The sequence below is a fragment of the Vicugna pacos genome, chromosome 7 (genome assembly GCF_048564905.1).
Source record: "Vicugna pacos chromosome 7, VicPac4, whole genome shotgun sequence".
Classification (NCBI taxonomy): Eukaryota; Metazoa; Chordata; class Mammalia; order Artiodactyla; family Camelidae; genus Vicugna; species Vicugna pacos.
In genome coordinates this window covers 24,745,900-24,768,086 of record NC_132993.1, presented here as the reverse complement: position 1 = coordinate 24,768,086, position 22,187 = coordinate 24,745,900, and the positions used below count along the sequence as shown (strand labels likewise).

Here is a 22,187-nt window from a genome sequence, read left to right as displayed (position 1 = left end):
CCAGAGGGGCCAGCGTCACAAAGAATAAACACAGAACGAAGAACCATTACTTTAAAAGATTTGGGTGGGAAAGGAGAAATCTTTTCTGTAAAATCAATGGACAAGCTTCATCCATGATTGGCCATGTCTACTGATCATACCTGCATCAGGAAAGCAATTTTAGAATCATCTTCATAATCAGCTTCTGAATAGTAGAGTCGTTGAAGTAAACATTTGTACTTCAAAAATGATTCTCGCTTTCGAGTCTCATTGTCAAGGTTAATGCAGTGACGACACCGGTAAATGCGGTGTGAGGTGGATGATACAGAGAACTCTGTAGAAGGCAAATAGAGCTGGCAACTATGGCAAAAGTAAATCTTCTTATAAAACTTCAATGGGTCTTGAGGGACCTAAATAGTAAAAAAAAAAAAAAAAAAAAAAGAAAGAAAAGAAAAGAAAGTATAATAGCCAGGCCAAATGCTAACTGACAGAAGTACTGAGGGCTAACATCTTAGAATGAGACTAAAAAGTCAGTTAATTTTAAAGTCGTATTTTCCCCTTAACTTCCTACTCTACACAAAACTTAAATTTCAAGCAGTATTCATTTACCTTTCCAAAATATTAAAAATCTCTATTATTCATCAACTTTTAGATATATGTGGTAAAATCATCTAGAAAATTAACTGACTGAAAAAAAAAATGAGTGGGTAGAGGCTTTGAGTTGCAATAGTAAGAAAACCTCACAAGCACTTTTGGCACTTCTTTTTAAGAAGAATTTAGATTTTTTGATCTTTAGTGCTATGCTGTGTTAATTATTCTTACAGGCAATAGCTAGATTCACATGTAAATAAAAGCCCACAAAATCGAGTGTTGTTCTCATTTTATTCATCTTAACAATAAATTTGGATTGGCTCAATGATCAATTTTCAAAATGTGAAATTCTGAATTATATAATAGTTCAATTTTTAATTTTTTGAGGAACCTCCATAATGGTGGTACCAATTTACATTTCCACCAACAGTGCACAAGGTGTCCTTTTTTCCCTCCTTGCCAACACTTATCTTTTACCTTTTTGATAACAGACATTTTAACATTGGTGACATGATATTTCACTGTGGTTTTGATTTGTATTTCTCTGATGGCTAGTAATAATGAGCTTTTTCACATGTAGGCCATTTGTATGTCTCTTTTGGGAAAATGTTTATTCTTTTGACCATTTTAAAATTGAATTAAAATTATTTTGCTATTGAGTTGCACCTGTTGTCTTGGATATTAACTCATCAGATACATGCTTTGCAAATATTTTCTCCCATCCTACAGGTCACGTTTCGTTTTGTTGAATTGTTTCCTTTGCTGTGCAGAAGCTTTTCAGGTAGAGGCAATCCCATTTGTCTCTTTTTGCTTTTGTTGCCTTTGCTTTTGGTGATGCTGCCAAGACCAATGTCAAGAAACTTTTTCCCTGTGTTTTCTTCTAACAGTTTTACAGTTTCAGGTCTTACATTTAAATTCTTAATCCATTTTCAGTTGATTTTTGTATGTGGAGTGAGATAAGAGCCCAGTTTCATTTTCTGCCAGTGGCTGTCCAGTTTTTCCAAGACCACTTTTTAAAGAGATTGTCCTTTCCCCATTGTGTATTCTTGGCTCCTTTTTTGTTGTAAATTAATTGACCATATAAGTACGGGTTTATTTCTGGGCTCTCTGTTCTGTTTCATTGATCCATGTGTCTGTTTTTATGCCAACACTATAAAGGTTTGATTACTATAGCTTTGTAATATAGTTTGAAATCAGGAAGTATGATGCCTCCAGCTTTGTTTTTCTTTCTCAAGATTGCTTTGACTATTTTGAGTCCTTTGTGTTTCCATACAAATTTTAGGACCTTTTTTTTCTATCTCTATGACAAATGTCATTGGAATTTTGATAGGGATTGCACTGAATCTGTAGATCACTTTTGGTAATATGGACATTTTAACAATATTAAATCTTCCAAAAATTTTCTCAAGTACAAAACAAGCAATAACAAGCATGACCCATTTTAAAAATGAATAAATTGAACTGCATCAAAATAAAAAACTTCTGCTCAGTTAGAAATGCTGTTAAGAGAATGAAAAGGCAAGCCACAGACTAAGAAAATAAGTGTAAATCACGTATCTTACAAAGGACTTATGTGCAAAATATACAAAGAATTTTCAAAATTCAATAATCAGAATATAAACAACTCAACTGAAGAAATAGGAGGTGGCAAAAGATATGTCCAGACACTTCACCAAAAAGATATACGGATGCCAAAAAATGCATGAAAAGATGCTTAATTACTCATTAGGAAAATTCAGATTAAAATATAATGGGATACTACAGCACACCTATTAGAATTCCAAAATTAAAATAAAAACTGACAATACCAAGTACTGACAAGGATGCAAAGCACCTGGAACTCTCATACATTGCAGATGGGGGTGCAACATGGTACAAGCAACTTGGGAAAATTTTTGGCAGTCTCTTATAAAGGCAAATGTGCATTTACCACATGACTCAACGGTCCTACTTCCTAGATATTCAACCCAAAACAACCAATTTCACAAAAACTCACAATTGAGAGTTTGCAGTGACTTTATTCACAAAAGCCCAAAGCTCTGAATAACCCGATGTCCTATAACTATAAATATTCTGGTACATCCAGATCATAAAAATATTATTCATTTGTAACACAAACTAATAAAACACTAAATAAAATGAGTGAATATCAAATGCAGTAAATTAAATGAAGGAAACCAAAAAAAAAAAAAAAAAAGACTACAGGCACTCCTTGGAGATATTGCAGGTTCAATTCCACACCAATAAAGTGAATATCACAATAAAGCAAGTCATGTTAATTTTTTTGTTTCCCAGTGCAAATAAAACTTACACTTATGCTACTCTGTAGTCTGCTAAAAGTGCAATAGCATTATGTCTTAAAAAATGTACATATCTTAATTTTAAAATACTTTATTGCTAAAAAATGCTAAGTTTCACTTAAGCCTCCTTTTTTCTGGCGGAGGGTCTTGCTCTCCTTGACGGCTGACAGCTGATCAGAGTGCTGGTTGCTGAAGTTTGGGGTAGCTGTGAGATTTTGTGCACACCCTTTAAGAGCAAAGTTTCTGTTTCCTACAGTGCAGCCCTCCAGCTTTCCCATATGCCAGCCCTGGTGGCCTTCAAAGCCAGACATTCTGGGGACGCGTCTTCCCGATGCAGAACTCCTGGGCTGGGGAGCCCAACTGGGTTCAGACCCCTCACCCTTTGGGAAGCACCTCTGCAATTGTGATCACCCTCCCATTTTGTGGGTCATCTACCCGGGGGTGTGGATCTTGACTATACTACATCTCGGCCTCTCCTACCCACCTCATTGTGATTCCTTCTTTATTATCTTTAGTGGTGGAAAATCTTTTTTGATAATCTTCAGGTTGTTCTCATAGATCGCTGCTCTGTAAACAGCTGTAATTTTGGTGGGAAGAGGTGAGCTCAGGATCTTCCTACTCTGCTATCTTGGCCATACCTCTTCACGAAATGTATTTCTTAAATAATACGACTTAAAAGTCAAAATTACTGCTTAATCCACAGGCTGCAGAACAATGTTGTGTTAACAGGTATGAAAACAACATTCATCTCATTGTATGTCTCCATCAGAGCTTTTGAGTGACCAGGTTCATTGTCAGTAAGCAGTAATAATTTGAATGGAATTTTTTTTTCCTGAGAAGTAGGTTTCCACAGTGGGCTTAAAATATGCACTAAGCCACGGTTGGAAAGAGATGTGCTGTCATGCAGACTTTGCTGTTCCATTTATAGAGCACAGGCAGAGTAGGTTGGGCATAATTTTTAAGGGCCCTAGAATTTTTCAGAATAGTACATGAGCACTGGCTTCATCTTAAAGTCACCAGCTGCATTAGCCCCAAACAAGAGAGTCAGCCTGTCCTTTGAGGCTTTGAAGCCAGGCATTGACTACTTCTCTCTAGCTGTAAAAGTCTCTTCTTCCAATACAAGGTCATTTCATCTACACAGAAAATCTGTCATTTAGTGTAGCCACCTTCATTGATTATCTTGGCTGGATCTTCTGGATAACTCGCTGCAGCTTCTACATCAGAACTTGCTATCACACCTTGCACTTTAATATTATGGAGACGGCTTCTTTCCCTAAACCTCATAAGCCAACCTCTGCTAGCTTCAAACTTCTCTTCTGCAGCTTCTTCACCTCTCTCAGCCTTTATAAAACTAAAGAGAGTTAGGGCCTTGCTCTGGACCAAGCTTAACTTAAGGGAATGTTGTGGCTGGTTTGATCTTCTATCCAGACAACTCAAACCTTCTCCATATTAACAGTAAGGCTGTTTCACTTTCTTAACTCTCATGTGTTCACTGGAGGAGCACTTTTAATTTCCTTCAAGAACTTTTCCTTTGCATTCACAAGTTGGCTAACTGGTGCAAGAGGCCTAACTTTTGGCTTAGCTCAGCTTTGGACATGACCTCCTCACTAAGTTTAATCATTTCTAGCTTGTGACTTAAAGGGAGAGGTGTACAACGCTTTCACTTGAACACTTAGAGGTTGTTGTACGGTTTTCAATTGGCCTAATTTCAATAATGTTGTGTCTCAGGGAATAGAGAGGCTGGAGGAGTAGGAAAGAGATGGTTGGTGGAGCAGTCAGAACATATATATATTTATCAGTTAAGCTCTCCATCTTATATGAGTGAGGTTCATGATGACCCAAAAAAATTACCATAGTAACTTCAAAGATCAATGATCACAGATCACCATAACAAATATAATTATAATGAAAATTTTTGAAATATTCTGAGAATTACCAAAATGTGACACACAGACATGAAGTGAGCAAATGCTGTTGGAAAAATGGTGCAAACAGACTTTCTTGATATGGTTGCCACAGCCTTCAACTAGTAAAAACACAGTATCTGCAAAGTGATATAAAGCGAAGTACAATAAAACCTGGTGTGCTTGTGCACGGAGCACAGTTCCATTTCTATGACACTCTGAGTTAGGTTAAGTACAGAAATAAAATGCAGATCAGGGTTTGTCAAGGGTTAGGCAGCCACTGGAAGGGTTGATTACAAGTAGCAGGATGAGGGAATTTAGGGGAAGTGATAAGATCATTTTTTATCTTAATTGCTCTGTTGGCCATTGACTACATGACTCTGCATTTGTCAGAACTCACCAGAAAGACTGAATTTTATCAAAGGTAAATTTAAAAAGCGAATAAATGGTATAACGTTATGTGAATGTGTAAAATATTAAATTCTATTATACTACTCCATGTATATATAAACTAAGTCTATTGAGGACCAAAAGGTATCTTGGAAAAATAAAACAGTGATGCAAATAAGAAATAATTCAATGGGCAACTTTTCTCTTGAACTTTTGTTATATTTTAATATTCTCGCAACTTTTCTCTTGAACTTTTGTTATATTTTAATATTCTCCTGCAAAACAATTAAATTTTAAAAAGAAAGAATAAAAATTCAACAACTTTAATTTTTCTAAAAACTTTTACTAAATATTGATATTGTTTATGCTTAAAAAAAAGCAAAATAGATGTTAAATCAGCTTCTTAAATAGATTACTACTCTAAAAATAATCATTGGAATAAAACACTATTTCAAGTTCTTTAGTAAACCCCCCAAAAATCGTTATTAAAAGTATTTTAAATAGTTTTGCAAAGTAAGAAGGCAATAACGCACTTATCTTGGCTTTATAGAGAGAAAATTCCTTACAGAAGCCTAAGCATATTAGAGGTGGAAAAGGCAGTTTAATTCACATACATGTCACATTTGAAGTTCTCACAGGGTATCTACATGGATCTGTTCAGTAATAACTGTAACTATGTGGTAAGTAGTGTAAAAGGACACAAAGAGGTACATGTAGAATCTCAGAAATGAAGAGTTTAACTCTCTCTGAGGCCTAATGAAAGAGGGTACATGTGAGTTGTGTCTTAGAAAATCAAGAAGAGTTGGCTGGTTGAAGAAGGGGCAGCATTCCAGGTAGAAGCTGCAGTATGTGCAAAAGCATGAAGGTGTGAGAAATTGTGATGCATTGAAACGGCACAATTTTCAACTGGAAATTTGCTTCAGAGAGCAGGAGAGAATTCAAGGTTGGAAACACGGACAGACAAAGTTAAATGACTAATTTATCAACATAAAAAATGTCATTCAAAGGCAATCTTACCAATAAGATGGTCTTCCATGTGGACCCCTAGTAAAGCATTAAAGCAAAATTTGAATATACTTCAACTTACTATAGCACATTTTAAAATTCTGATAAAGTAATACAGGAAAAAAAAAAGTAGAGTGGTACCTTAAGGTGTCTTGCAACTTCTGGATTAAACAAAGGTGTTCTGATGTAGTGAAAGAAGAGTGTTGCAATCCTTTTCCTGAGTCCTTCAAGGTTATGATGTTTGACTCCTCTCATCATAAGGTCAACCTCCCTGTCAATCAATTCTAGAATTTCCTGAGTCAGTTTACACGCATGTTCCTGTCCAAAACACAAACATTGTCAGTATAGAATTTTAAATATCACTAAGTTGAAATTATCACCCAAACTGAAAATTCCAAAAGTAATGAAACACTAACAATAGAAGTATAAATTGGTACAACCAATTTGGAAAAAAATTTGACATTATCTAGTAGAGTTTAAGATATGCATAAGCTACAATCCAGCAATTCTACTCTTGAGTGCTTTGGAGAAATGTGCATGCAGTCATTGTTCACAGAAGCTCGAAATCAGAAACAACCAAATATCCATAAATAAACTGATTACATAAATAAGTGATAACTTATTCATATAATAGTATATTATCTAATATATGGAAATGAATGAACTACAGCTATATACAATAATAGGCTTAAATCTTACAAATTAATGTTGAGCAAATCAAGGCACAAAAAAAATACAGTATCATTCCATTTAAATAAGATCTAAAAATAAGCAACACAATACTATATTATTTAGAAATGTATACAGAGATGGTAAAACTATGAAGAAAAATCAAGGAAATGATGACCATGAGAGCCAGTATGGTGGTCACTTTTAGGGGACAAGAGAGTGAATTATGAATATGAAGAGAAAAAGGAGGACATTGGCAATGTTCTGTTTTTAATCAGAGGGTGGTCACATGGTTGGTGATTTTATATTTGCTAGACTGTACATATAAATTTTATATGTTTTTTCTGCATTTTTATATAATTCACAATAGTTTGTAATAAAGTAATAGAAATGAATGCGGTTGAATAAGAAAGCCCAGGTAAGAGCTGAAGTCATTAAAGTAGAGGATTTAAAAGTAATAAAATGGAAGCTGTTCCAACTGCTCAAGAAGGGACTACAAGAAACATCATTTGAATAAAGAAGTCAGAAGGGAAAGTCAGTAACTGTAAAATAGTGCTCTTCTGTTCTTTGTAATACACACTTGACATAGCTAATACAAGAGTCTACATCAGTGGTTTTTGACCCTGAAGGCACATTAGAATGACCTGAGGAGATTTTAAAAGATTTTAATACTGCCCTCACACTTGAGATTCTAATTTAGCTGCTCAGAAATGGGGCCTTAGATACCACTCTTATTCATTAAGCCTCATATTCTCTCCCTTTCTCCCTTCCTGTTTCTCTGTGTCTCTCTCTCTTTCAAGCTCTCCAGATGATTCTAGTGTATACTCGAGTTTAAGATTCAATGGTATTAATAATTGTCATAAAAATATGACCCATTATTTATTGAGGACTCCCTATTTATAAACATTGAGACATATAAATTATATTTTTATTTATATTCATATATACATATGTGTGCATATACACATATATTTATATATACATATCTTTATGTCCTCAGCAACTAATTTTACAAATGATAAAACTGGTTTTCAGAAATATTAAATAACTTATCTAAGGCTGTGCAGCCATAATGAGTAGAGCCGGAATTCAAGTTATGCTCAAAGGCCTTAACTTCCATCAAAATATTGTTAAATAAATGCATAGGTGTATATATTAGCGTATTAAGCAATGCACAACTTGTCTTTTTTGAGTGAGTCCATCCTCTGGCTTTTTTCATTAACCAGCTAATGGTCCTGCACTCTCTTTCCAATCTGTTCTTTTTACTGACATCTGCAGATACTCTTATTTCCTACCTCTGGAACTTCTGCTTCTCCCTCTCTTCTTAACTATGACTGTCTTCAAAGGCATAGTCACTAGACAAACATCCTTGAAAAGGCAGTCCAGAGCAAAGGTCGTCAATGCTTAATTAAGTCCATGTCTCTGCTCTCAAGACGGGCAGAAATGTGAGAGACCTAAGGAGACCGACTTACCTTCCAATAAGAACCATTTACTCAACTACTTAATGCATCTTAAATTAACTAACGATGAGGGAAAAGGGATAAAAATACTTACACTAATGCTGCTTTAAAATTACTAAAAATAAAATTTTGTCAAAATATATAGACAGTAATTGCTATTGTACTGAACTGAGTTGAGCATTAATTTTATGCTATATATACATCTGCATTCATTGCAAAGCTGAGGATATATTTACACGGGGAATTTTCATTGTGCTATATTTGTGTGTCATAATACATAGTTTGAAAACTTTTAGATAAATATTAATGCATAAATCATATCTCCCCCAGTTATACCCAAACAATATAGTTGTTGACAAAATAAAATTCATACATATAAACATTTATTAATATCTTTATAATTACTTAATACAAAACATCTTATTTTAGTATTCAATTTTTTTTATTGACAGTGGTATGATACCCCCAAACTAAGAGAAAGTTGACATACCTTTACAGTATGTTTAAGCGTCAAGAGTACATCCAGCCTCTCATCTTGAGAGATGTTTTTCAGCATAATGCATTCATAGATGCTTTGCAGCTCTCTGGCTCTGATGGTGAACTGTGTATCCATCTCAATTATTTTGCCATCAAATCTTCTCCACATCTTTGGAGCTGAACACTTAAAAATAATATTACGTTTATAATTATCAGTTAAAGGTTCAAAAGTAATTTTGTTTCTTCTACTGTAAGCTAACTTTACTATCATGAGCTTTATGAATATCACAAATTGATTGAAGAATTTTAAGGCCATGGGAAAGTAAAACATTTTAGGGAAAAAAATACGAGAGAGCTTCAGGTTATAAACATACAAATAATCCTGAATCCTCAGGATTCAGAATTTGCTACTAATTTTCCCTAACTAGTATGATGGAGAATTTGATGAGTTTATGAAATAACTCACCACCCACCTTGGGGAAAAAAAAAAGTATGCTATTTAGAATGCTAAAAACAATTTATTTAGTTCAATCATATTGAATTGTATGAATGTGTCTTGATCATGCTTTGCCAATTGAGGACAACCTTTGTGGAACACTTGCTACAATCCTCAAAGTGTTAGACCTACAGATAAGGCAAAATGGGACTCTTAATTATGGTTTTCTTTTCTGTAAAAAATAAATCTATAACAAGTTCACAGTTCTTCACACAGCAGATGTCCATAGTGAAATAGCTGTGTGTAGCTACCTTAGCAGGGCTGTGGTCCCTGCCTCCCTGTGATGGCTAAGATTTTCACTTCTTATTTCCAAATCTGGCTTGGTGCCTCCCAACCTAGCCTGCCTCTCAACCTGACAGTCCAAGATGGCGTTCACTTGCCCTAAAGCTCCTCTGAGGACTCTCAGGCTAAGAATTTAGCGACAGGAAGTGGAGTGAGTTCTGCTGACTCGGGACCCCAGTACAATCTTTAACAGTGACTAAGACTATGTTTGCCATGGTTTTTGTTCCCTCCTACTGAGACTTCAGGAGAAGATTCATTGACCTAGAAATATTACAGGAAAACTCACTATTTCCCCTTCTACTTTAAGGTATAAAGCTGCTCAGTTTCTTTCCCTGATTATAATCTATCAGAAAGGAGGCTACGTTGCTCACGACCAAATGCTGTATTTTTTGTAGGCTGATTGGTAATTGCTTTGGAGACCTGCAGTCCAGTTTATAATCGCCACATAGTTGTAACCATTTAAATCTTAGATTTGATATAATTAAAGTTTAAATAGAAGCCGATGTATTGGAACAAATCATCAGGAGTTAGAGTAGCCAAACAGAGAAATAAGGCTGCATTTAGTATGACAGCCTTATGAGAAACGTTTAGTCTCAATTTACCTTTAAATTTTTACATTTCATATTAGCTAAATTATATTGAAAACTGGAAAGCTACCATTTAGCAACAACTATACATGATATGTGTTCAAAGTAATGGCATCATTTTCTGATCAAAGCTAAAATGAACACTGTGCAGAGCCAGGAATCTTCATCAGAAACTTTAGATCCTCAAGGTCTAGTTTCAATCCAGCAAATGAGAAGCTGCGGCCCTATGATTAATTTATATTTTCAGAGCATAAATCTAATATTAAATAATGTAGAGTTCACTAGCAGACTGACAGAACTAATAAAATTTATTAAGGATTATAGAAGGGAAATAGTAAGAAAATATTTTATCATTTAATTATCACTTAGAAATTTTTAAAACATATTGTTTTTGAATGGATACAGCCTTGTCTGTGGTAGGCCTCAGAGTGTTACTGTAATCAAATGTTTGTTGCTAAGCTCTTTTTAAAAGTTTTAAGGAATAAGCAATCTTAGGCTGTTTCATTTTGCAATATTCTGAAGTTTAAGGGCAATCTTTGTGTGCAGTCGTCCTGAGGGTGGCTCTATTAAGTGTAATTTCCCTTCTTCCAGTAACGTGGACAATACCTTTAGCTCTGCAAGCTGGTAAACTATTTCATTTGTAATAATCTAAGTATAAAAGCCTTTTAATGAAATGCTTACTTCATCTACTTGATTGTGTTTTTCATCTGTTGTATTGATTTAATTCTACCTTCCTTCCATGTTTTTAGCCCCATCTAAGATACGAGGATATAGTCATACCTTGGATTTTTTTCTAAATATACTCAACATTCATATCCTTCCCACTCCTCAGTTTTTAACTTATATCCTACCTTCTCCATAAAGATTCCTAACACTATGGTTTCGAATCACTGAAATCACTATTATCTGAAGTCCTATTTTACTTGTAAAAACAAACACATGCACACACACAAAGTATATAGTATTTCTATTTCAATCACTCAGGGAAATGCAACTTGGATACAAATTGTTACGTATATATTTATTATTATGTTTGTTAATTCTATTTCTCCCAAAAGATAAGATCAATTTCTCATGTAGTTCTGTATTTATTCAATCAACAAATATTTATTGTGTTTATTATATATTGGTCAGTGTGCTAGATAAAATACTATCCTGATTTCAAAAATTCTTAAGTCTAATGGGATGGAAAGATTTTTTAAAAAGTAATTAAAATAAAGGGTGATTGTGCTTGATGGTGCCGGTAAAGAGGTAACTAAAGGTTGCTATGAAGGATTTAACTGGTGAAACGAAAACAGTACATAAGCTAAAACCTGAAGACTAACCAGGAGTAAAGATTAAAGAAACTGAGTGATATAATCAAAGATTCCTAGATTTGAAGTCTGAATTCCCTAGCGTAAGCCCTGAAAAGATAGAAAAAATCTGTTTGGCAAAGCAGTTTTTATACTTGGATTTATTTCTGCCAACACTAATAACTTGGTCTTCAAGTCTAAGCTTCTATGATTTCAGGCCTTAAGGTGGGTTATTTGTTTTTTTTTTTTAAACTCTGATGCAGGAAAATGTCAACTTTGCTTATTTCTCTTCTCTATTCCTTTTTTTCTTTGAATGTTTTGGCTGTAATAAGAGATGTACAACAATCATGTTCTTCAAACTGCTTCAGAAAGCAGGAGCATAATAAATTCCATTTAGCTGCCAACAAATGAGACAGCATAGACTCTGGAGGAGAGAAACAGAAGAGCAGCAGGAAGACACATTTCAGGGAAGGGAAGGTGGAGAGACAACAAAAACCTTGAGAGCGGCAAGCCTCCATGAAAGAGAAGAAGTGACTGTGCTGTAAGAGGAGGCCTTTTCTTTCTCCTAAATTAATGCTCTAGTCCCTAAAGGCGCAAATTAAGAACCACATAACCCCTCCAAAGCTGCTGGGTACTGATCAACTTTTCTTTTGCCCAGCAAAGGGGCTTTGTTTGTCCACAGAGCACGCGCCTGTGTACTGTGGTGCTCAGAGAGCCCCAGAGCTGGTTGCATTTTTCTATCCCATTAGCTGTTGGCCACCTGAGTAAGGAGAAAAAAAATTAACAGACACAGCTAAGGCAGATTGCAGTTTTTTAGCCTGTGATTGTGACAAGTGGTGGGCGAATCAAAGAGACTCAAGGAAATAAATGGCCTTGACTCTAGGGGAAACCTCTTGCAGAAATTCAAATGGTCTCCTTACACAGTTTGGGCAAGGAGCACCCAGGCTATATTAGAAACTGGCTGATGATTTTTCATTCAAATTTCTTGACCTGAATTTCTTCACCTTTGTCTACTTGTGAGGTTTTAACATTTGACAACCTGTGGATGACCATGTTTGATGGATTAATTTGAAAATTATTTAATTAATGCTTCAAAAATCTTTAGATTAAGACTTTTAAGGAGAATGAAGGCTTAATACCAAATTCATAACAACTGATTAGTTCAGTGCCTTGATTGGACTAACTTAAAATAATATGATTCATTACTCAGAGAAATTCTATATTCAGGATGAGAAGATAAAAAATAAAATATTAGTTCAATACATGACATAATAGTTAGATAAAATGAAGTTAAACTAAAACCAAACCATAAAATTTCATTCTCCAAAGTTATTTCCCAATTACAGGGAAGTAAATATTCTCTTTACATACCTACATGTTCTGGTCCTAAATGTGGATCTTAAAATCTGCATCATGGTTCTGGTTGTTAGTGTTAACATTTGAAAAAAAACTCTGGCTTTATTTAGCCTCAGGGATTAATTACAAGCTATTTTTCCCCAGTAATAAAAAAAAACTGTAGAATAAGTTACTCCAAGTTTCATGAAATCAACACTGACTCCTGAATACTGGAGGCAATGCAAGGCACGGTGAGGGGAGGAGGAGACAGGCATAAAAAGGAACAGACCTTGATAAGTATTTACAACAGAAGACTAACTACAAAGTCTATCTTAATTGTTTTCTATGATATTTAGTATGGCATTATATACAGAAAGGTGATTAAAATGATTATGTATTAGAATAACAAAGATTTTAAAGTTTACTGTAACAGGTTAGAAGCAGCACAAAAGTCACTGTTAGCCAGTATTTTTAAAGACTGGACTAATGAGACTATGCAATGGGCTGGGATTGATGTCAAGTGCAGTTGTCCCAGTCTGTGGTGGTGTTTTTCTTGCCCTGTATAACACTTTGGTCCAAACTGATTTAAAATTTCCTCATATTAGCCAAAGTGTCCATTTCCTCTAAATCTTAGCCTGGGCATTGGTGAGATTAACTGGTTTATCAGCTGGGGTGAACAAGGGTTCAGAACCCCAAGTCGAAAACGTATGGCCCACACAAAGCCTTCCCTTGATTTCTTGTGAACCCACAAGTTCTTGTGGCCAGCTCGTCCATCCTTCCTTCAACCTTCTGGTCTTGCATCTTTGTGTGCTGCCCTGCATCAATCTGGACATTAAGGTCCAGTCACTGCTCTTGTTCCCTCTCCTCTGACCAGAACGAATCTTCTTACACTTAATACTTCATTTATTTAGTAATACAATTAAAGAAGCCACACTGCGCCTCGTTGCCTTCCAACTGTTTCCTCCCTCCCTCTCTCCTAGAAATACTCAAAAACTTCCATTTTCCTGGCATAGAGCAATTCTTCCTATACTCAGGACCCTTCTGGGTCTCAGATTCTACCTCAAAATTTATCAAATTATTTACCCCACCTCCAAAAAAAAACCCCAGAAAACAAAAACAAATCTTCCTCCCTCCTAGGAATTCTGGTGAACAAAATTTCCCCATCTCCTTATCTGGTGAGATTTAAGGAACTTCTTAGAGTGCTCTGCTCCATGACAGGGGGCAATGGTCATCAGCTGGCCCCAGAGTCACTTTATATGGCAGGACTTGATCTATCTTTGGCCTCACTATGATTCAAAAAATGTTTAGAGACAATGCTAGATATGAGACCAGAAGTCGGGGGTGTAAAAGCATAATGAAGAATAGACATTGTATAAATATTTGTGACAAGAATTTAAAGTAGTTTATAGGGAACAGAGTGGCAGATCAAGAACAAGTAGGAAACCCTGCAGAAGGTCCAGCCTTAAATAAGGAAGGCAGGTGCCACCCATCTTCCCTGTCCATTAGCACCTCAGAGGCCTCTAGCTCCTCCAGACACTCTTGTGCCGCCTGGTCCACGCTGGTTGGTAAGATTAACAATCAGACACATAAGGAACACAGTGTCCAGTGAGGAAGCTGGATTCAAGATAAAGCAACTTGCTAAAGGAATACGTTTAGTTTAAAGAATCACCCTGCAGAAGTTGACTATTATGGCTTCCTTATAGTAGTACTCATCTTTCCTAGAACGAAGATATTCAAGAATTTGAAATGACTTTATCTATGTTGCATAATTTCTTGATAACACCTGAAAGATAAAATTACCCAACCATTATTCCTATCCCTTGTTTTTCCTCTCTACCTTCCTCCACAAGCATGTATTGATACTCTGTGTTAAGCACTGTGCTAGGATATGAGGATACAGAAATAAAAGATAGCTCTTGCCGTAAGAAGCTCAGAATCTAGGAAGGACATAAATATAAACATTAATAGCTGTAATAAAAACTGATCACTGGGTACAAAGACAGAAGTGACAGAGTCTTAGGAAAGCATATGGTACAGGCTAAAGCAGGAGGATCAGCAGTGCTTCCCAGAAGGGGCACCTGTGCTTGTTTTGAGGGGGGGTGGCTGGCTACTGAGGAAGGAAAGGATGTTCCGGTAGAGGGCACAGCAGATGTAAAAGCACTGAGTGCACGTGGCCCTCCTGAGACACGCAAGGAACTGAGCATCGCTGGAACAGTGTGGCTGTCCTGTGCGAGGAGAGATGACGGTGAGACAACAGTGGAACGGGTGAGGTGCGCCAAGAGTCCATTACAGAAATTTTCATTCCCTGAGGGCGGCGAGGCGGCTAGGGGCAGAGCGTGTTTAATGGGATCACTTTAGCTGCAGGATGGGTGATGGAGGAGGGAACTGAGAAGTGAGACTGGAGGTCAACAGCCTAATTCAGAGACATAAAATAATCCAGATGGGAAGGAAATCCATATTCAATTCAATCAGTGCCCAGCTCACACACACAAGATAAGACCTGTCCCATGACGGCCTCCCAGGGGACACAGGAAAGCCAGAGAGGGGAGCTGAGGCATAACTCCTCCTCGGATAGTTCTCATCCTGTCGTGCTCCAGCAGGACCACAAGGCGTTCCGCCAAGACTCAGATTAGCTGCGGTTCAAGTCTTTGCTGACACAGCCTGTGTGGATACAGCCAAGGTTATCAAGGTGCCACGGCAGAGCCACTTCCCTGTAGGCAGTGGTGGTGGGTTTGAAAAGGAAGAAGTAAAGAACAGAGGAGATTATTCAAGTAATAGAACAGTCTGGCGGCTAAACGGGACATCAAGAATAGCGCCCAGGTTTCTGCCTGAAGCACCTGAGGAGATGAGGAAATCTTCATAGAGATAAACTATGTGAGTGGTACGGAAGAGGACAAGCTTAGAGGTGAGGAGCCAAGGAATGGTAAGATGATATGGCTTAGGGGTTGACCTGTCAGCTGGAGGTGTACTCTCGAGACATCCAAAGAGCAGTGATAGTAGGCAATTAGCTATAATTTGGAAGCTCCCAAGAGAAGTCTGGCTGGAACCGTAGGGAGTCCCAGGATGCAGGGTAAAGCCACAAGAAAAACTGAGATCAAACAGGAGAGCGTGTAAGTCAGATGAGAGGAGCGCATTTATAGGATCACAAAAATACAGTTTTTAAGAACAGATGTTCTCACAGAACAAGCATCATACAACTAAAATCACGACAGGTGAATATCTTAAAGAACTCCATCCCTTTCCTTCTCCTGGCTGGATTGGCTTTTAATTGCTTGGAAAGATCAAGTGCGTAAAAGGAAATTGGTCACTATGGAAACAAGCTAGTCATATCAAACAGGCAATATCACCACGAAAGGGTAATTAGTTTTTCCCTTAATTGTATGTTTTCATGGTTTTCAATAATCTTACATCTTTTTAGTCAGAAATTTCCAGTCAGCTAAGGACCTGGTGAGCAAAAGCAGAAACACTAACTAGGCTGTGCTATTTTCTCCAGGTTGCTTACTCTGGGGCACCCCAGATCCAGGTATTTTGTGACTTCAAGACTACACTTTATCAGGGTGTGGAATTCACCCAATTTCTACAACCAGCCTAAATCTAAATGAACAGAGTCACAAGGAAGGTGTCTTCACTTTTTCCTTCATGGACAAACCTCTTTTGTTAACAGCATGTTAATTCCATATTACTGGTCAATTGTTATTCTAGGCTGCAGCGAAAATCTAAAGCTGTATAAGAAAAAAAATACATGCAAAATTTAAATAAACACATCACCAAAATGCTACACAAAATTCATGCAAATTCTTATGATATAAGTCTCTTCAGTTCATTATTCTATATTTTTAAACTCAGGATGCATTCATATTTAAGTAATTGTTACTTCACTAACCTGATCCAAAAAAGTTTGTATTAGTGTTTTCTGGTTCGCCATATAAGCGATGTATCTATGTCTCCCAATGGAAGCAATTATCTGGGTCTCTTTCTCCAGAAGTTGACACAAAGCAGCTTTCCTTTCAGCTCCAGTGAAAGATTGGTTAATACGTGCAAGTTCTTCTTGCCGCCAGACTAGAGGAATAACATGAAAGACTCTTGAGTTTTTAAATCCCACATCTTTCCAGAGCATTTTTTACTATCACATCCTGACAAGCAGTATTTTATTTTTATATCACTTTAAATAAAATTAGACTTGAATAGAATCATTCATATTGTACACGTGATATCCAAAAAACCCAGGATGAAACGGAAGCTAAGCAACTTGAAGCAATAAAAGAAGAGTCCATAGTACATCAGTATGGATAATGTCAAATTATGCCTCCAAGTGAGCGTGCACACACCCCAGTGTTGAAAAAAATGTGGCCTGGATTTGTGGCCCTATGAACATGTACTGCTCAGATCTCCCTCCAAGGCAGTGTCTGCTGCTAGGAGTCCAGGAGGCCGACAGTCCCAGCTACAGCACTTCAGATCTGCCGCCACTCTGGAGCACAGGCCACACTCTCCCCACTAAGTGCCCAGTCAATGACTGAGAACCAGTGGGGTACCAAGGGCCAGCAGTGGTCTCTCCTGGGGTCAGTCGTTGTATTGGAGCTGACCATTGGGCTGGCTGAGACTCTCTCCGAGCTCTGTTTCTTTGAGGCTTTCCATCCCTCACCCTCTCTCCTTCTCTCTGTCAGCTTCACAGGCAACAACCCACATCTCAATCTGAAAGAAGACTCTCATGTCCTTTCCCTGCTCTGTCTTCCTTTTATTTCTCATTTCAAACTCCACCTTGGTATCTGCTGCCCCCAGTACCCAGCTTGACACAGTTTTATTTAGAACTGTTGACTTCAACTGTTTTCTTCACTACTAGCACTTTAAGTACCATCTTCCACTTATTTACAAAACCCTAATTATATTAGCAAATGTTATAAAGTAATTACTTTTACTCTTCCTCAAACTAATGAATTATGATAAAATAATATTCATAATATTTTAAAGCATTGGCTACTATTAATAAAGAATGTGTTGCATGAAATACATCGTAAGACCAAACCATAAAATGCCAAAGAATAGTATTGTTATAAACTCAATTTACCTAAAGATTATTCTCAAAACTAACCTCAGAAAATACTGATTACTAGGTCCCACTCCAAACTTGAAGAAGTCAAAATTTCTGGGCTCAGATACGTTTATTTTAACAGGTGTCCCATTCAATTCTTATATATGCTAAATTAAGGGAAGAAAACTGTTTTATATCCCACATTTCAAAACTGTCTAACTTATTTACAATAAAGGAAAATTAGTGCTGAAAAAAACTTAGAAATTAAATAGTTTGAACTATATTCAATATCTTGTAACAGCCTATAATGAAAAAGAATATGAAAAGGAATATATATATATATGTATGAATCACTATGCTGTACACCAGAAATTAACACAACATTGTAAATCGACTATACTTCAATTAAAAAATTGTTCAAAAAACAAAGAAGTTAAATAGTTCAACACCCCTCCCCATTTAAGACAGCATCCTCCTCCCAGCAGCCTGGGCAGGCTGAATTCGGTCCTGGTCCTGGTACCAGCCTATGAGTCAAAGCAGAGTCAGCCTATTCTTTACACCACATGGCATCCCTGCGGGTATTGAAGACAGCTGTCACATTCCACTTAGTTTTTCTCTTTTCCAGAAAAAACACTTCCCTTTCTTAAACTGCACATTATTTGGCATAACATCATGTCCCACCCAGGCCAAGCAGCTCTTTTAAATATGGCACACCAAATTTCTGCAAGATGGAGGTTTATATACAGACTGCTCATTGCCTCCTCCTAAATTCTTACTGAAATAATACAAGAAATATGAAATAGAGGAGAACAGGGAGAGACCAGAATCAGTACTGGAAATCAGAGAGAGGTGTGATTCATATGTAGAATCTTGGGGGAATCTCCTTAAGGTATAGCACAGACACTACTGGAAGACACTCAAAGAGGCACCAATGCCATCACCCAAACTGTTGCTGTCTGTCTCATCTCAGAAATGGACGCTGTAGCAAAGGACAGTAAACCTTAATTCATGGACTCAGAGCTAGAGAAAAGGGTAGGCTATGAATCCACTTGACAGTTTCTCATGTTTTAAGAATGTCTTTGAAAAACTTTAAGAAGGAATGAAAGAATGCCTACATTTCAAATCAATACAGGATTAACAGTCACAAATGTTTATGAAGAAAAAGACAAAAAAATTAGAAACAGAAAGCATAAAGCTAGATAAGAGAAGCAAAATTAAGCCTAATAATTATCTTTAAAATATGAAATGGTTAAATTCTTGACTGAAAACAAAACACTGCAATTTTTTTAAAAACCAATGACATGATGTTTTCAGGGAGCACATTAAAATAAAGTGACATCAAAGATTAAAGTTAAATATAACAAAGGTTGGTAAATATGATATAAAAAGGTTGGTAAATATGAGCAAAAAAAAAGCAGAAGCAGCAATATTAATATATTGAAAATGGAGGGGGAACAGTCAAAATTCACTCCTTGGAGTAAAAGACAATTTTATGGTGAAAGGTATGACTGTCATAAGTGTTTATATTGAAAATCACATCCCAGCAACGTATATAAAACAAACTTCTATTAGTTATAAATACTACTATGGTGAGTATATTTTATAGCATATAAACATAAATGAAATACAAATGAGTTAATCTATGACAGCCAAGTAAAGAAGAATTAAAAGCATTAGCATATTAACACACTATGATTAGCAAATTTAAACTAATTAATACACATCAAGCTTTGAAAGCCAAAAGCTGAAAATATATCTTATTTTCAAATTGCTATGAAACAGTTAAATTTATATAAATTCTAGGAGTAGGAATGAAAGAAAACAAAGATCCCCCAAATCAGAAAAATTGAAAACTGCATTTTTGACACTGTACAAACTACAATTAACTACAAAAGTTTAAGAAAGAAATGTTCCCAACCTCTTGAAAATGTAAAAAATGCTATCAACAATAACATTTTAATCAAATAAGAAGTAAAAGGTATGACTATCAACCATCAAGGAAAGAAAGAAAAAACAATGCTAATATCAAAATGCGTAAGATGTAAAAAACATTGCGGTAAAGTATATTTTCAAAGTCAGCCTCAAATTCAAATCAGGCACCTATGAAAAGTGTGTCCCGGGGCAGGGAGCGGGGCAGATTTATAAAAAGCTGTAATGTTTGTGACAAGTAATCACCGGCCTTCTCTGGAAGGCCATGTTTTCTGGCTCCCACGCTCCATCATTATGTGCGAGACCAGTGTGGCTCGGATCCCCTGGCATACAGAGTCAGACTGGGAACCTGAATTCACCAAAGCCATGTTTGTTCTCTGCTCTTCATAGAACACGGAAGCAAAACAAAGGTTGAAACAGTGACCTACTGTTCTTTATTCTGAACAAATATTCCCCAGAGTCACTTTAGTCTTTTGACATTTATCACATTCCTTTTCAATGTGAATTTATTAGTTGGTTTACTACTGGAGAGCCATTTCTACTTAATGGCTTAATTAGCCATCTAATTCTTTCCTTTTACATGGAGGTGATTTATTATTTTATTGTCAGAATAATGAAGTTTCAGAGTCTCCTGAGCTGTGCTCTGGCCATAGAATCAAACCTGTTTTTTCTCTGAACTTCAAAAATCCTAGTTCCCTTATCTGGTTATTATATTTGCCAAAACCCTATCATTCCTTTGCCAATTCAAAACACTCAACTACAATTTTTGAGCAATTATCATCTGAAAGGAACTCTATAAGGTTTGATGGTACATACAAAACTGAGAGAGCGTAATGCCTTTTTGAAGGAGCGAGCATGTCCCCTTGCCTCTCCCTGGTTGGACAGACTGTAAAATCCTTCCATTAGGACAGAATTTCTGCCTCTCATTACCCAAAAGCTTGACATTTTTCACCATTAGGTTTAAATACTTCCTTTGGGTACATCTCCTCTTGACATAAGATTACTTCCTCTTATCTTGTATCAGATATGATTCAATCAAGTAAATGTACACTCCCATTGTTACACTCCAGGCATGATTACTTTCTCAACGTGTTGCAGGGATGTTTCAGAATACATTACATTTATATATAATTTATATAATTATAAATTATATTTTCCTTCTTCTACTAAAATTTCCAGTTTATTTTAACACTCTTCATTGAAAGGTAAATATCTGAAGCCTTAAGTGTTGTTTCTGGCCCTCTTGTTATAACCACTACCTTTCATGATATCTAGTTTTATCAGATTGTTTCTTCCTCCTTTCAAATTTCGATTTGAAATCACCGTGATCAGGTCAAGGACTTGCTGCTCATGTTCTTTACAAGAATCCATTCTGACCCTTACCAAGAACACATTATTCAGACACTGTACAGCTTGGTCGGCTCAAAAAGAGGATTCGTAAATTTAAACGCTAAATTGTTTTAAGCAAAAGGGTTGTAAATTTAAGAGCTAAAATATGCTATGAAAGTCCAGAAAATCCAAGATGGATGAGTGTATCATTTAAGAGTAGTTTTACCAACCAAAAAACTTTTAAAAATTTGACGATATCCATATACCAAAAGGCAGTATACGAATGAAGAAGAAAATTGCTTACTTGTGGAAATAATAACTGAGAATATTTATCTCATGGGATTATAAGGATGCTCCCAGAAAGCAAATAAAAACTGAATGATATTAGTAAGCCTATTTTACTTCCCAGTTTTACATTAGAAAACTTTGTAACCAGTAATAAATTTAGGCCACTAGGATATTATTTAAGCTATTCTGCCAACTTCAGAAAGCAATATACTAGCCTGCTAGACTAATACTTCAGTCCTGGGTGAATTAGGGGACACATATATGTCATATAAGCTCAGATCCTACATTTTGCTTACATTGTTAGTATGACTTTTAAAAAGGAAACAACTCAATGAAGCTCATTAAAAATGAAGATAATTCTAGTAAAATTCTCCATTAGATGAACAACCTCCCTGTAAGTCTACAGTCAGGGACAGAACATGGCATCAGACAAATGCCACGACCCAACTACCAAAATGGAACAGCAAAGCACAGGAACCAGGAGCAGGTGAACAAAACTGATTTTATATCTGATTTGACAGTTACCAGAACTATACAGGGAAGACACTGAGAAAAATGAGAGATTCTTCCCTTTCATAAAATATATATTCCCTGAGAATGATAATTAAAACAAAAATAATTTGGAATTCTATATTAGTTTGCGAGGGCTGCCATAAAGCTACCACAGACTGGGTGACATAAACAACAAAAATTAATTTCCTCACAGTTCTGAAGGATGGAAGTTCAAGATTAAGGTGATGGCAGGATTAGATTCTCCTGAGCACCTCCTGGGCTTGTAAGTGGTCATCTTCTTCCAGTGCCTCCTCGTGATCTTCACTCCATATATGTCTGTGTTGTAATCTCCT

At 36.3% G+C, this 22,187-nt stretch overlaps 1 protein-coding gene across 11 annotated transcripts in view; it reads right to left on the bottom strand.

The window, feature by feature from the left end:
* IQUB (IQ motif and ubiquitin domain containing) overlaps nt 1-22,187 on the bottom strand; it is a 163,909-nt gene that overhangs the window by 116,938 nt on the left and 24,784 nt on the right. For all 11 annotated transcript variants that reach the window (XR_012074307.1, XR_012074305.1, XR_012074308.1 and 8 more), the window contains 4 exons: nt 16,651-16,826; nt 8,789-8,959; nt 6,311-6,487; nt 141-389 (listed from right to left, as the gene is read on the bottom strand). Coding sequence is in view for 5 of the 11 variants with exons in the window: in XM_072964578.1 (XP_072820679.1) it covers nt 141-389; nt 6,311-6,487; nt 8,789-8,959; nt 16,651-16,826 (773 nt within the window). In the remaining 6 variants the exon portion in view is untranslated. The remainder of the gene's footprint in view (nt 1-140; nt 390-6,310; nt 6,488-8,788; nt 8,960-16,650; nt 16,827-22,187) is intronic.